Source organism: Rhynchophorus ferrugineus, unplaced genomic scaffold (genome assembly GCF_030347505.1).
Source record: "Rhynchophorus ferrugineus isolate W39M unplaced genomic scaffold, kcgeb_rfMv2 rfM515, whole genome shotgun sequence".
Lineage (NCBI taxonomy): Eukaryota > Metazoa > Arthropoda > Insecta > Coleoptera > Curculionidae > Rhynchophorus > Rhynchophorus ferrugineus.
This window is the reverse complement of record NW_027473092.1, coordinates 16867-32500: the sequence shown is the minus strand read 5'-3', so window position 1 is coordinate 32500 and position 15634 is coordinate 16867. Positions and strand designations below refer to the sequence as shown.

Below are 15634 nucleotides of genomic sequence, written 5' to 3'. Positions count from 1 at the left end.
TCTTCAAAGTGCTTTTCAACTTTCCCTCACGGTACTTGTTCGCTATCGGTCTCGTGGTTATATTTAGCCTTAGATGGAGTTTACCACCCGCTTAGGGCTGCACTCTCAAGCAACCCGACTCTAAGGAGAGATCCTCTCGCCGTCAGTCACGGTCGCTACGGGCCTGGCACCCTCTATGGGCTGTTGCCCCGTTCAAGATGGACTTGGACGCGCGACGTAACGTCGAGATAATGGACCCTCCCGAACACCACATTTCCCGGCGCCCGATGTCGGTCGCGGGATTCGGTGCTGGGCTAATCCCTGTTCGCTCGCAGCTACTAAGGGAATCCTAGTTAGTTTCTTTTCCTCCGCTTAGTAATATGCTTAAATTCAGCGGGTAGTCTCACCTGCTCTGAGGTCGCTAGTTTAATATGCGTGGCGCTCGTAATCATCATAATAATGAAGATTAGGAGCCAATACGAAATATAAAAGTTTAGAATGGAAAAGACGCGCCGTCGAAAAACGGTGTTTTCTCCCTCGTATTCGAGAGACAACGCACCTACGATCCGACGTCGATTAAAAACTAATTTTATCGGATACGACGATCGTATTAATGGTGCGCGCTACGTTTATCACAAAAACGTGCGAACGACCGTTTTAAACACGTCTCATCCCTTTCATATTCGTACGACCCGTACGAGAGAGTTAGGTCACACGTACGGGTCCGCTGTCACGTTTTAGAACGTCGCGATCGAATCGCGCTTATACGCTCAGCACGCTCAGACATTTCTCGTCGATCGCGAAGATCAAAGAAAATCCGAGCAGTCTTGAAATGAGATACGACCCTCAGCCAGGAGTGGTCCGGGTATGAGATCCCAGGACCGCAATGTGCGTTCGAAATGTCGATGTTCATGTGTCCTGCAGTTCACAAGTTGACGCGCAATTAGCTGCGTTCTTCATCGACCCACGAGCCAAGTGATCCACCGTTTAGGGTAATCTTTTTTTAAGTTAGGTTTTAAACGCATATCGAAACGTTTCTATTATAAGACGACGACGACGACGACGACGCGCGCTCACGTCATAGACAGCGCTTGCGCCCCTTTCGCAGCCGCCGTCGACTTTAAAACGCTCTTACGGTTTATTTTCGTCTTCTCCACTACACACAACGAGAGGAGCGGAGACAGACTACTCGAAATGGTGACGTTCGTTGTAAATTTTCGTCGTCTCACCTCGTACGACAACAAAAGAGCATACGCTGATCATAGTTTGGCAATATTTTCGTAAACTAAATCTCACCCTTTTGGAATGAAACAAACGAAGGGTGATAAGATTTTCGTAAACTAATCACATTACCGATCATCGTATATGTTCGTCGATATGAGGATCGAAACGTCGATTAGAAATATAATTGGCAAAATCGTTTTATTTTGCGCTCGATTTGTCCATTTATAACGAAATCCGTCGTAGGCCGACGATTATTACTCGTCGTCCTATATAACAACATCTTCATCGTATATATCTCCGCTTTCGGGCGTACATCTTTTAAAACCATATATTATAGGTACCCGAAAACAGCTACGTTGACGACGTCGAAATTCGATCGGAACTTCCGAACTTCGTAGATGGCTCTTTAACGTTCGACAATGATTTTTACAGACTTGTACGTTTACCTATTATATATATAGGCATAACAACACACTGTAATGATCCTTCCGCAGGTTCACCTACGGAAACCTTGTTACGACTTTTACTTCCTCTAAATGATCAAGTTTGGTCATCTTTTCCTACACATCGACGACGCCGAAACGCCATCGCGTGTCGATCCGAAGACCTCACTAAATCATTCAATCGGTAGTAGCGACGGGCGGTGTGTACAAAGGGCAGGGACGTAATCAACGCGAGCTTATGACTCGCGCTTACTGGGAATTCCTCGTTCATGGGGAACAATTGCAAGCCCCAATCCCTAGCACGAAGGAGGTTCAGCGGGTTACCCGGGCCGCTCGGCCAGGGAAGACACGCTGATTCCTTCAGTGTAGCGCGCGTGCGGCCCAGAACATCTAAGGGCATCACAGACCTGTTATTGCTCAATCTCGTGCGGCTAGAAGCCGCCTGTCCCTCTAAGAAGAATAGTTTGTACGCCGACAGTAAAAACCGCGCACGAACCGCGAAACCCGAAAGCAACGCGGCCGGCGGGCCTTTAGGATGTCAAAAAGCGCCTAGTTAGCAGGCTAGAGTCTCGTTCGTTATCGGAATTAACCAGACAAATCGCTCCACCAACTAAGAACGGCCATGCACCACCACCCACCGAATCAAGAAAGAGCTCTCAATCTGTCAATCCTTCCGGTGTCCGGGCCTGGTGAGGTTTCCCGTGTTGAGTCAAATTAAGCCGCAGGCTCCACTCCTGGTGGTGCCCTTCCGTCAATTCCTTTAAGTTTCAGCTTTGCAACCATACTTCCCCCGGAACCCAAAAGCTTTGGTTTCCCGGAAGCTGCCCGTCGAGTCATATTAGGGAACGTCGACGGATCGCTAGCTGGCATCGTTTAAGGTTAGAACTAGGGCGGTATCTGATCGCCTTCGAACCTCTAACTTTCGTTCTTGATCAATGAAAGCGTTTTTGGCAAATGCTTTCGCTTCTGTTCGTCTTGCGACGATCCAAGAATTTCACCTCTAACGTCGCAATACGAATGCCCCCATCCGTTCCTATTAATCATTACCTCGGGGTTCCGAAAACCAACAAAATAGAACCGAGGTCCTATTCCATTATTCCATGCATACAGTATTCAGGCGAAATTTTAGCCTGCTTTGAGCACTCTAATTTGTTCAAAGTAAACGTGCCGGCCCACCTCGACACTCAGTAAAGAGCACCGCGGCAGGATTGAGTTGGGCCGTCGTAACCACGACGCGCACAACACGCACGCCGAAACGCACGCGCGACGGCGACGCGACACGACTAAGCCCACCGGCAGGACGTCTCGCGAAAAACACGCCAGTTAACACCGCGAACGATGAACCGGCGGCGCGAGACACAAATTCGACTACGAGCTTTTTAACCGCAACAACTTTAATATACGCTATTGGAGCTGGAATTACCGCGGCTGCTGGCACCAGACTGGCCCTCCAATTGATCCTCGTTAAAGGGTTTAGAGTGTACTCATTCCGATTACGGGGCCTCGGATGAGTCCCGTATCGTTATTTTTCGTCACTACCTCCCCGTGCCGGGAGTGGGTAATTTGCGCGCCTGCTGCCTTCCTTGGATGTGGTAGCCGTTTCTCAGGCTCCCTCTCCGGAATCGAACCCTGATTCCCCGTTACCCGTTACGACCATGGTAGGCGCAGAACCTACCATCGACAGTTGATAAGGCAGACATTTGAAAGATGTGTCGCCGGTGCGAGACCGTGCGATCAGCTTAAAGTTATTCAGAGTCACCAAGTTGTACGATGACGAGCGCGAACCCGAAACCGATTGGTTTTGATCTAATAAAAGCACTCCTTCCATCTCTGGTCGGAGCTCTGTTTGCATGTATTAGCTCTAGAATTACCACAGTTATCCAAGTAATTGTGGGTACGATCTAAGGAACCATAACTGATTTAATGAGCCTTTCGCGGTTTCACCTTAATTCGGTATGTACTGAGACATGCATGGCTTAATCTTTGAGACAAGCATATGACTACTGGCAGGATCAACCAGGGAACTGTTCTTATTATTTTATCGACACGAAGCAGATAAAACAAATACAGACACAGTTTATTTTATAAGTTTGACTTATAAAGAAACGTGTGCGTAAGACGACGATATATAATATATATCGACGACTAATAAAAAGGAGGTGCATGATAGCGCGCCTAGACGACGGAAAAACCGGTCCGAGGCGCCACGCTCTTACATTTTAATATTAGTTGTCTAATAAAACAAAACGATATCATCATCTTAGACACATCTTTTGTTTTTTTTATACACAACCGATCGACTAGGCACCCAATTATCTCGATTATCGACGACGATCGTCGACTACGTCGAAAATTGGATGCCGCAAAATATCGTTCGGCGTTTATAAGACCTCGAAAAACATTCTCTCCGAACCCTTCGCTAGATAGAAATATATAAAGCGACAAGGAAACCTCGTACGAGAAACGTTTCGTGATTTTTTATTTTATTCTCGCTCGGAGAGCAGAGAGCTATCGCAAAATGTGTTGCTGTTTTATGAACGTTCCGATGAAAAACCGATACGTCCATAAAAATAATAATTCCAATCGCATATGAATCGTGGATCATCTTCTTCTAACGAAGCCGAATGTTCCCGCCGAATTCGCGATCTCGCAGTGATACCGTCGTCGTCGTCGTACGCTTCCCGATATATCGAAAAAAACCGACCAGGAAGAACAACGAAACGACGATACAAAATCGCGAGAGCGTTACGAATATATAATAACACGACGAAATACGCTTTTTATTTAGATAAATAAAAAAATACGGTTCGGATCTTATATATTAACATATAATATGTAATACCACCTTCGCTGATCAAAAGCCACTCGGTAAAAGTGTCACAGCGCCGGTCGACCCGACCCGTCGTATCCGTCTCTCGTATCGCCCCACGTAGAAGCGCACACGATTTAAGCGCGGGTCTCTCGCCAGCTATCGGAAATGTATGGGTGTTTTAGAACAGATCGTTTATACGGACGTTGCGCAAATTTTTCGTTTTTACGTCTGCCCGTTCTCGTTATTATCGGAATGTTCCGATGAATAAACTTTAGCTTTAGACAACGTGAACTTCTAAAGCAATAATTTTAACCTCTCGTGTTAATACGTCCTCAGGCCGTTTCTAGACTGCCGATCACGTTCTTTAAAAGTCGGAAAATTCCGATCCATAAAATTATGCTAGTAGAATGTAAAGATCCTTCATAGGATGGATACTGTCACATATCGATACGGCGATCGGAGTAAAACTGTTCTCACGTATTTCAGGACATTTTAGGTTGTTACGTCGGCCCGTTCGTTATTATCGGTATATACCTATGAATAAATGTTTTGCTTGTAGAACGTAAGATTCCAAAAGAATGATTCGCCGAAACGATGGTGCACCCTTACGATCGGATATTTGCCGCTTATTGGCCATTTTCTATAATTCATCCGTTAGATATCGTTTATCGACTACGGATAAGGTTTTCCGATATCAGAATGTTCCTAAGGATGATTCGAAAGTGATTTGAACGAAGAATTTGATAGAATGAATCCTTTATTTATCCATTGAGTACAGGGTACGGAGTGTCTGCGGGGTCAGCTAATATATTATATTTCTCTCTCGACGTAATGGTAACTCGAAGTCCGAACCGCGCTCATGAAGCTCGGTTTCAATCCAATCCATGTTGGTCGGTTCCTCGAGAGGAACGCCGTATCTTCGCGGTCGACCGCCTAATGAATCAGGTGGTAAAAGTCCAAGCCCAGCGCGGCAACGGCAGGCGCGTTCAACGTTTTAACTGCCAATTCTACGGTCATTCATCGGCCAACTGTAAAGCCACTCCGGCCTACGTCAAGTCCCAAAGACAGAAATTCCCCGCCGAAATGCACCAACTGTTGAGAACCATACACCGCAAATTACTCGGGATGCAAGTGCCGACCTACTCCAAAAACAACCAAACCCAAAAGACCAATTCCTCCCCCCACTCATGTACGGGGAACTCAAGATAACAGTCGTCTGGCTGGTCTGGATTCCACTAGAACACGAACCCGATCTCCATTGGCGAAATACTCTTCGGAACATATTCAGATGACCAAGGAGATTTTCAGGCCATTTTCAACGCCATCAACCACACAGCTATTGGAAGAATTACTATCGGCCGGGATAATAGATGAGTTGGAACTTGGGCTTATTGCTCCAAGCGAACCAACTCACTACTCCTCCAATCGACCGACAATAATTGACTTTTTTATCTATCAAAATTCGAATCAAGCCTCTGACCTGCAAGTACTCCAAGATATCGATTCTGACCACAGGCCTATCCTCCTCACCCACCATCAGCGATTTTCCACTGAGTTCCACTGTCCCCAAGCAAGGTCAACCTAGTAAACGAAAAAAAAAGTATCTTCTCTTTGACGATCCTCATTATATTAGGACGATAGTTCCATTCTAAATTCTTGATTAATTACAGTTCCTATTTGTTCATTTCGAGACGTTCCCGTGATTAATACTTATCGTGTAGAAATTAGCCACAATCCACAATTAGCCACAGTTAGGAAAAATAAATTAATTATCATATAGTCATAAACGTAATAAAAATGAATACACATATTTTCGAAGTCACTCCAGAAATACTTTACCTTATTTTTAAATAACAATCTCGGGCCGTACCATTTTTACAAAACTTATTCTATATACTTACTATATAACAGATTATAATGATATAATATAATTCAATACAATAACTACAATATATATATATATATCTGAAAATTCTGTTTTTATAAAATGTCAGCTACTGTTTAACATTTCATTTTTTAAAATGTATATCCAATTGTGGTTCTGAAAAGAACCGATTTTGCAGGTAAGTAGTATATTGAAACACACATAGGTATGTGAATTAATTTACTTAGAACTGGTATATTTGGTGACTGCTTTGGTACCTTCGCTAACGGCGTGCTTAGCCAACTCACCGGGTAACAATAACCTAACGGCGGTTTGGATTTCTCTGCTCGTGATCGTTGATCTCTTATTGTAATGGGCGAGACGCGACGCTTCGGCGGCTATCCTTTCGAATATATCGTTCACGAAAGAATTCATGATCGACATGGCCTTGCTGGAGATACCCGTATCGGGATGAACCTGCTTTAAAACTTTGTATATGTAAATCGCATAGCTTTCCTTCCTCCTGCGCTTCTTTTTCTTGTCGCTCTTAGAGATATTTTTCTGGGCTTTTCCGGCTTTCTTGGCCGCCTTACCGCTTGTCTTCGGTGGCATTTCGAAATAAAAATCCCGACGTCTCACGTACCTCAAAGAGTACTTAACTAAAAAAATGCCTTTAATTCTAGAACTTATAACATTCGAAGGAACACTTCTAAGCCCCGCCCATAGCCCGAGTTAGAGTCTGATTGGTCGCGTATGATATAACGAGTTTGGCTCGCGGACAAAATTCCAGGCCGATCTGTAAGAAATTTCCAGTACCGTTTTTGATTTAAAGGTGAGCAGTATCTAACAACGATCGAGATTAACATGTCCGGACGTGGTAAAGGCGGAAAAGTGAAGGGAAAGGCGAAGTCTCGTTCCAATCGTGCGGGATTACAATTTCCTGTCGGTCGTATTCACCGACTTCTAAGGAAAGGAAATTATGCCGAACGCGTAGGGGCCGGTGCTCCCGTTTACTTAGCTGCCGTAATGGAATATCTGGCGGCCGAAGTTCTCGAGTTGGCGGGTAACGCCGCTAGAGACAACAAGAAAACAAGGATTATCCCTAGGCATTTACAATTGGCCATCAGAAACGACGAGGAATTGAATAAACTGTTATCTGGCGTTACTATTGCCCAGGGCGGCGTCTTGCCTAACATTCAAGCAGTATTATTGCCTAAAAAGACAGACAGCAAAACCAAATAGATAACGCAAACCGTTTAAAGTTTTGCATACGCCCTTTAATATCGGTCCTTTTCAGGGCCAACAAAATCGTATAAAAAAGAAGTTAGAATACGCGTTCTTATTAAAGAATAAATATTAACTAGAAAATTTATAAATAATCTGATCTGTACTGAATATTCCTTTATTACTGTTTTAGAGTATCGATCGATCGGTTCCCTAATTAGTTACGGCTCTATCTAGAAAATAATCATTTAAGTAATAATAAGATAATAAATAAATTATATAAATATTCTTTCTTTTATAAAGTTATATTGTGGTTCTGAAAAGAACCGTTTTTTTTTCTATTAAAAAAATACGGTCTTGGACGAACGTATTTTTTAGGGAAGTCGTAGCACGTCCAGGAGTGTCGGGATATTTGTAATTTTCAACTCCGTGTCTTCTTGATCTGACGATGAAATGTGTCGCCTGTTTAATATATCGTCATACGTAGTAGAAATAGTTTTATTTCTTTTTCTTTGGTGATACTGGTTTTTTAGTTTTCGCACCTTCACCAGCGGCAACACGAACAGTTGAGGTCGTCGTCTTAGCACTTTTCGGTTTAGGCGCCTTGGGCTTTTTCGTAGGTCCGGCTTTATTAGATTTTTTCGCTTTGGAAGGCGATTTCGGGGATCTTGCGGCCGTGTTGCTTTTTGCTGCTTTCGAAGATGAACTATTAGCGGCGGCATTGGAAGCGGACGTAGTCGTGGCGGCGGTAGATTTCTTTCCTGTTTTCTTTTCGACGGCTTTTTTGGCAGAAGCTTTTTTCTCGGCCAAAGTTGCAGATTCACCTTTCTTACTTTTAGCTGTGGTTTTCTTAGTTGAGGCGGAGGCGGCGGTCGTCTTTTTTTCCGTTTTCTCTGAGGTTTTTTTGGCAGACGCTTTTTTACCACCGGCTGTCGTAGCTGTCGCGGCACCTCCTACTGGTTTTCGTTTATTTTTCTGTCCGGTTTTGGCAGTGGCCGTTTTTCTTTTCTTCGTACCTGCGGCTGTCGTACCTCCTGCTTTACGTGCCGAAGCCGCTAATTTAAATGATCCGGAAGCTCCTTTGCCCTTCGTTTGTACCAAAACACCCGAAGCGATCCACGTCTTTATATATTTCTTTATAAAGGGCGATAATTTGTCAGCATCCACTTTGTAATTGGCCGCTATGTATTTTTTAATAGCTCTGAAGGAAGTTCCGCCTTTCTCTTTCAATCCTTTAATTGCACTCGTTACCATATCAGCGATCGGAGGATGACTAACTTTCGATTTAGAACTCTTCGCCTTGCTCGAAGTGGATTTTTCTTTCTTCCCTCCTGCAGACGAACCTGCGCTACCGGCTGTAGCTGATGCGGCTCCCGTAGCCGACACCGAAGATGAATTCGACCCGGCCGGTGTGCCTGTTGACGATGCGTTAACAACGGCGGCGGAATTTCCTCCACTCCCTTGATTCGACGAAGGAGAAACCGCTTGTCCGCTAATATCGACGTCCGACATTCTGATATAATTTCTTAATTTTCTTATAAGAACGTTCTAATCACGATTCGTTTGACAAAGTTACGTACGTGCGTATGCTTCTCGTTCGCGTATTTTAACTGTCTGGCGGTCGCTCTCATTTAATGCGTACCCTATATGATATGAGCCGAACGGAGGACTGAACGGTCGAGCGCGAACGACGTTCCATATTCCGGCTTCGTCGAAACGTTCATCGAGCTTGGAACCGTTTACTTATTTCTCATATTAAATACATAAATCCTTTAGAATATCATACGATTTATGTTCGAGGCGTTAAAAGATAAAACGTAGTAGAAGTAGCAAACTTTACCAATAAATTTTACGTTGACTATCGTCTTAGAAGGAAGCACAAAATCAAGCGTTGCTCTCGATTCCGTCGAAACTACCAATTTACATTCGAGTTATAGACTTTCGGTTATAACTATGAAAATATATCTTTTCAAATCTACGTCCCCCGATATATCGTCTTTTGATATAAATGCAATTCCGTACAGATCTAATGCTATTATTGGAGAAACGAGACATATTATTCCTAATTGATGCGGTACAGATTGTTCGTTGTCCAAAACGAATCTATATCGAAACGTACCGTTGTCGAATTAACTGTAAGAAAACAATGACATGAAAATTAACCGATCCTATACTAATATACTTCTTATTTAACGGTTTCTTAACACCATCCGAACTCTGGGTTACAATCGAACGTATCGGGTGAGCAACGATATCGAGACGTCTATAAGAATATCGTGTCAAACCCTTCTGTATCGATACAATGCTCATATATATTATAGTATATTTTGCTTCTTTAGTTGAAATCTGTTTTCATAAATAGTTATCTAAAGTCAATAAATACATGGAACGCGATCTCCATACATACGTGCGTAGAACTACCGTACCTTCTTTGAAATCTTAAGGATTCTCCAAGCTCATCGACGCGAAGTTTATCTCGGAGTATTTTCTCTCTAAAGGAAAACTATATTAAAGCTTCAACGAAGATTCGGTATTCGATTGTTCACCATCATTTACATTCTTGTCATTAACCTAACATTTATTATGAAATCTTATTTTAAACTTTATCTATCTTTTTATATTACGATCGTCTATTATAATGCAGTATATTTGTTACTTTACAAGTAAATCTTAGATGAAAGGAGCAGATATTTAATAAAATTTAACGTCATCTTAGTCCATTTTCGAATAATAAATTTCTTTTTTTATGCTAGTAAATTTGTGGCTCTGAAAAGAACCGTTGTTTTCTTTAGTTGAATAGATACGTTGTTCTGTTTTAATTGGTCAGCATATATAATACTTTATTTAACCGCCAAATCCGTATAGGGTTCGTCCTTGGCGTTTGAGGGCGTATACTACATCCATGGCAGTAACGGTTTTCCTTTTGGCGTGTTCGGTATAAGTGACGGCGTCTCTGATAACGTTTTCCAAAAATACTTTTAATACACCTCTGGTTTCTTCATAAATTAGACCGGATATACGTTTAACTCCACCCCGCCTAGCCAATCTTCTGATGGCGGGTTTCGTAATACCTTGGATATTATCACGAAGCACTTTACGATGCCGCTTAGCGCCTCCTTTTCCCAAACCTTTACCACCTTTACCTCTGCCCGTCATGATTTATTCAATTTAGTATTAAAAGAAAGCAAATTTATAATCGAATTGTGCAGCGTACACCTCGAATACTACGGGTAACTATTTCAATTTCAAATCCTACCATGGGTTTTGTTGAGTTCGAATCGGGTCCCGCCCACAGATGCTAGCCGGACCAATCAGAATATCTTCACACATTATTAAAAAGGGAGATTTCTTTGACACCTTCGATCAGTTTCCAAAAGTTCGTTGGTGCTTGCGCTTGTAATTCTTCCTACACGTTTGAAGTCAGACCCGTTTAGACGATGGCTCGTACCAAGCAAACTGCTCGAAAATCAACCGGAGGTAAGGCTCCCAGAAAACAATTGGCTACTAAAGCAGCCAGGAAAAGCGCTCCCGCTACCGGTGGTGTTAAAAAACCGCATCGTTACAGACCCGGTACGGTCGCTCTAAGAGAAATCCGACGCTATCAGAAGAGTACCGAATTATTGATTAGGAAATTGCCTTTCCAACGATTGGTTCGCGAAATCGCTCAGGATTTCAAGACCGATTTACGTTTCCAAAGTTCGGCAGTGATGGCTTTGCAAGAAGCTAGCGAGGCCTATTTGGTTGGTCTCTTTGAAGACACCAATTTGTGTGCGATCCATGCTAAACGAGTAACTATCATGCCTAAGGACATTCAATTAGCCAGACGCATTAGAGGCGAACGTGCATAAATGCTACGGCTGTCCTATATTAAGGTCGTTTTTTGTATTTATATGAAAAAAAAAGGTTCTTCTCAGAACCACCAACTTCTATTAGAAAAAAGAGACATTGATATTTTTTCCGTTTATATGACGCTTTAGTTATAATATTTGTGAATTGAATTTAGAATATTATGCTCACAAATATATTGTGAATATTGAGGAATCCTTAGTAATAAGGTGTGAACACCTGCTGGATTGACTTGAAGTTTATATCACGATAAGAAAGGGGTATCACATATACTGTTATTATGTTACCGTAAAGGAATGAATATATAAAATAAAATATTTTTTTCTGGATATTTTAACATTTTTATGAACGATTACTATATTTTAATTTATTTGACTTCGTATATATCCTATCTTCTTAACAATAGTTTATTTCTTTTTTTCTTCTTTAAACATTTTGGGGCTCTGAAAAGAGCCGTTTTCCACCCTTCATATTATTATGATCACCTTCAAAATAATATATTTCGTTTACTTAGAACTGGTATATTTAGTGACAGCTTTGGTACCTTCGCTAACGGCATGCTTAGCCAATTCACCGGGTAACAATAACCTAACGGCGGTTTGGATTTCTCTGCTCGTGATGGTCGATCTTTTATTGTAATGGGCGAGGCGCGACGCTTCGGCGGCTATCCTTTCGAATATATCGTTCACGAAAGAATTCATAATCGACATGGCCTTGCTGGAAATACCCGTATCGGGATGAACCTGCTTTAAAACTTTGTATATGTAAATCGCGTAGCTTTCCTTCCTCCTACGCTTCTTTTTCTTATCGCTCTTAGAAATGTTTTTCTGGGCTTTTCCAGCCTTTTTTGCCGCTTTACCGCTTGTCTTCGGTGGCATTTTAAACGAATGAGATTCGCGACCTACCCATACAGCAAAAGATAAAAGACTAAACCGAAATATACCTATAGTCGTTTAATTATTTGATAAATGACGCTACACTTCTAAGCTCCGCCCATTCTTGGCGTTATGTCGTAGAAAGCTCTGATTGGTCGAGTAGGAAACGTACTAGTGTTTTGAGAAGTTGCCGAATAAAAGCTATTCGCTGGACAGTTCACTGCCAGTTGTTCATTCGTTGTCGAAAGGACGTGAGCGTTGTCGCCATTAGTTTTTCGGTTATTTTTAGTTTAAAAAAGTTAGCAATACAATGTCTGGACGTGGTAAGGGTGGAAAAGTGAAGGGAAAGGCGAAATCTCGTTCCAACCGAGCGGGATTACAATTTCCTGTTGGCCGTATTCACCGGCTTTTAAGGAAAGGAAATTATGCCGAACGCGTAGGGGCCGGTGCTCCCGTCTACTTAGCTGCCGTAATGGAATATTTGGCGGCCGAAGTTCTCGAGTTGGCAGGTAACGCCGCTAGAGACAACAAGAAAACAAGGATTATCCCTAGGCATTTACAATTGGCCATCAGAAATGACGAAGAACTGAACAAACTCCTCTCCGGTGTTACTATAGCCCAGGGCGGCGTTCTACCAAACATCCAGGCCGTATTGTTACCGAAAAAAACAGATAGTAAAACCAAATAAGTTACATGAGCCTTAGGGTTTTTGTGTCGTACAAAAACCTTTTAACTATCGGTCCTTTTCAGGACCACCAAAATAATAAAACAAAAAAAGAACTTAAAATTAAAACTCATATTATGACTTGCACTTACTAATTATTTAAAATATTCTAATAAACAGTTTAAGTACTTTAAAGATTGTTTTTTGGGTGTGTAAGATAAATTAAGAGACATTCCAATACCAATAATTATCGTTTTATTAAACAACAATTAAGTCGAAATAATATGAAGGATTTATTTCTAGCGGTTCTCCTTTAGTAAAATCGAACCGTATTATAACATCGCGCCTTGTATATAATCTATGTAATTAACGATGAATTTAAGGGGCGGTCTATTTATTAAGTATAGAGTTTTGGAATCCAAACCCTCAAATAATTAGGGCCAGTTATACTTAAATTATTATTTTAAATAAAATTATGATGATTGTAATGATTGAAAGATTATCCTTAAATCCTAATAGAGCTTCCGTTTTTTAAATATCGATAAATTTGTGGTTCTGAAAAGAACCGTTGTTTAATTTTTCTAAAATTAATTTTGAGGGTCACATTTCACGTTAGTTCGCGAATAAAATGTGACTTAACCTCCAAACCCGTATAATGTACGTCCTTGACGTTTCAAGGCGTATACTACATCCATTGCGGTAACGGTTTTTCTTTTGGCGTGTTCGGTATATGTAACGGCATCTCTGATGACGTTTTCCAAAAACACTTTTAAAACACCTCTGGTCTCTTCGTAAATCAGACCAGATATACGTTTTACGCCGCCTCGTCTAGCCAATCTTCTAATGGCGGGCTTCGTAATACCTTGGATATTATCACGAAGCACTTTACGATGCCGCTTGGCTCCTCCTTTTCCCAAACCTTTACCACCTTTACCTCTGCCGGTCATCTTTTATCGAACCTAATACAAAAAAAATAAATGATCTCGAATAAGTAGCGCGCTCACAACACGAGTGCTACGGACAACTGTTGTCGATTACATTCAATCAGCCCGGTTTTGTAGACTTAGGATTGAGTTCCGCCCACTGGCACAAAACGGACCAATCAGATTAGATAACATGTTATAAAAAGGACTCTCTGATTTTATGACCGAATCAGTCCGAAAGGGGTCGCCGTCGTTTGCGTTTGTTAATTTTTCTCATTACCTCTATTTTAAAAATATGGCTCGTACCAAGCAAACTGCGCGAAAATCAACAGGAGGTAAAGCTCCTAGGAAACAATTGGCTACCAAAGCGGCCAGGAAAAGCGCTCCAGCTACCGGTGGCGTTAAGAAACCACATCGCTACCGACCTGGGACGGTCGCTTTGCGGGAGATTCGTCGTTATCAAAAGAGCACCGAATTATTGATTAGGAAATTACCTTTTCAACGATTGGTTCGCGAAATCGCTCAAGATTTCAAGACCGATTTACGTTTTCAAAGTTCGGCGGTAATGGCTTTACAAGAGGCCAGCGAAGCTTATTTAGTTGGCCTTTTTGAGGATACTAATTTATGTGCGATACATGCAAAGCGAGTAACCATCATGCCCAAGGATATTCAGCTAGCCAGACGTATCAGAGGCGAACGTGCCTAAACTTTATTTTCTATCATTTATAATACTCTACTTATATTCGTATTTTGCAACAAAAAAAAAACGGTTCTTTTCAGAACCACCTAAATTTAATCAAAGAAAAAGAAGATAATTCAATTAATATTCTTTTATCGATATTTATATAAACCACTAAAAGAGTTATGGATTTTTATCTCAGAGTTATATTCGACTACATGTTAGTAATTAATAACAGTCGGTGTACTTATACGCATTGTTTTTAAAAACTAAAGAAAAAATAATGTAATCACTAATAACCAAAGAATAATAATATACTGTTGATAACAAAATTTGTATTTCAATATTGGATACTACAGCTGTATAATATATAAAATTAATTTTTTTAAGATTATTTCTTTTTTTATTTATCTAAATTGTGGCTCTGAAAAGAACCGTTTTCTCCTTTATGATATTCAAGGCTTATGGTTTACTTAGAACTGGTATATTTAGTGACGGCTTTGGTACCTTCACTAACGGCGTGCTTAGCCAATTCACCGGGCAGCAATAATCGCACGGCAGTTTGGATTTCTCTGCTTGTGATAGTAGATCTTTTATTGTAATGAGCGAGACGGGACGCTTCGGCGGCTATCCTTTCGAATATATCGTTCACGAAAGAATTCATGATCGACATGGCCTTGCTGGAGATACCCGTATCGGGATGAACTTGCTTTAAAACTTTGTAAATGTAGATCGCGTAGCTTTCCTTCCTCTTGCGTTTCTTTTTCTTGTCACTTTTGGAGATATTTTTCTGAGCCTTACCGGCCTTTTTGGCCGCCTTACCGCTTGTTTTCGGAGGCATTTCGAAATAAATATTACGATATTAAAGGAACCACGAAAAGTACTAGACTAAAACAAATTTCAGGAATCCTTAGAATTTATAGGCTCCTTAAATACACTCCTAAGCCCCGCCTATTATCTGAGTTAGCCTTTCATTGGTCGCGTACGAGATCATGCGTTCGGCTTACGAACAAAATTCGTTGCTAGTATGTTGACAGTTTTAGTACAGATTTCAACTCTAAGGCGAGCGAGTTCTAGAAGCAATCGATAGTAAAATGTCCG

The 15634-nt window shown here is 41.5% G+C and overlaps 3 protein-coding genes and 3 non-coding genes across 6 annotated transcripts in view; all 6 read right to left on the bottom strand.

Annotated features, from left to right (window-relative positions):
• LOC143206031 (large subunit ribosomal RNA) overlaps positions 1-400 on the bottom strand; it is a 4098-nt gene extending 3698 nt beyond the window's left edge. The window contains exon 1 of the ribosomal RNA XR_013008068.1: positions 1-400. This exon is cut by the window's left edge and continues 3698 nt beyond it. This is a non-coding gene — a ribosomal RNA (large subunit ribosomal RNA).
• LOC143206029 (histone H2B) overlaps positions 1-12307 on the bottom strand; it is a 37122-nt gene extending 24815 nt beyond the window's left edge. The window contains exon 1 of the mRNA XM_076418976.1: positions 11099-12307. Coding sequence (XP_076275091.1) covers positions 11899-12270 — 372 coding nt within the window. The 5' untranslated portion in view covers positions 12271-12307 and the 3' untranslated portion in view covers positions 11099-11898. The remainder of the gene's footprint in view (positions 1-11098) is intronic.
• On the bottom strand, positions 820-974 carry LOC143206030 (5.8S ribosomal RNA). Its single transcript, XR_013008067.1, has one exon. It is a non-coding gene; the product is annotated as a 5.8S ribosomal RNA (ribosomal RNA).
• Positions 1681-3669, bottom strand: LOC143206033 (small subunit ribosomal RNA). Its single transcript, XR_013008070.1, has one exon. It is a non-coding gene; the product is annotated as a small subunit ribosomal RNA (ribosomal RNA).
• On the bottom strand, positions 6563-6934 carry LOC143206025 (histone H2B). Its single transcript, XM_076418971.1, has one exon. The coding sequence runs from the start codon at positions 6932-6934 to the stop codon at positions 6563-6565; it is 372 nt and encodes a 123-aa protein (XP_076275086.1).
• Positions 12308-15002: 2695 nt separating the features above from the next.
• Positions 15003-15374, bottom strand: LOC143206027 (histone H2B). Its single transcript, XM_076418973.1, has one exon. The coding sequence runs from the start codon at positions 15372-15374 to the stop codon at positions 15003-15005; it is 372 nt and encodes a 123-aa protein (XP_076275088.1).
• Positions 15375-15634: the final 260 nt, after the last annotated feature.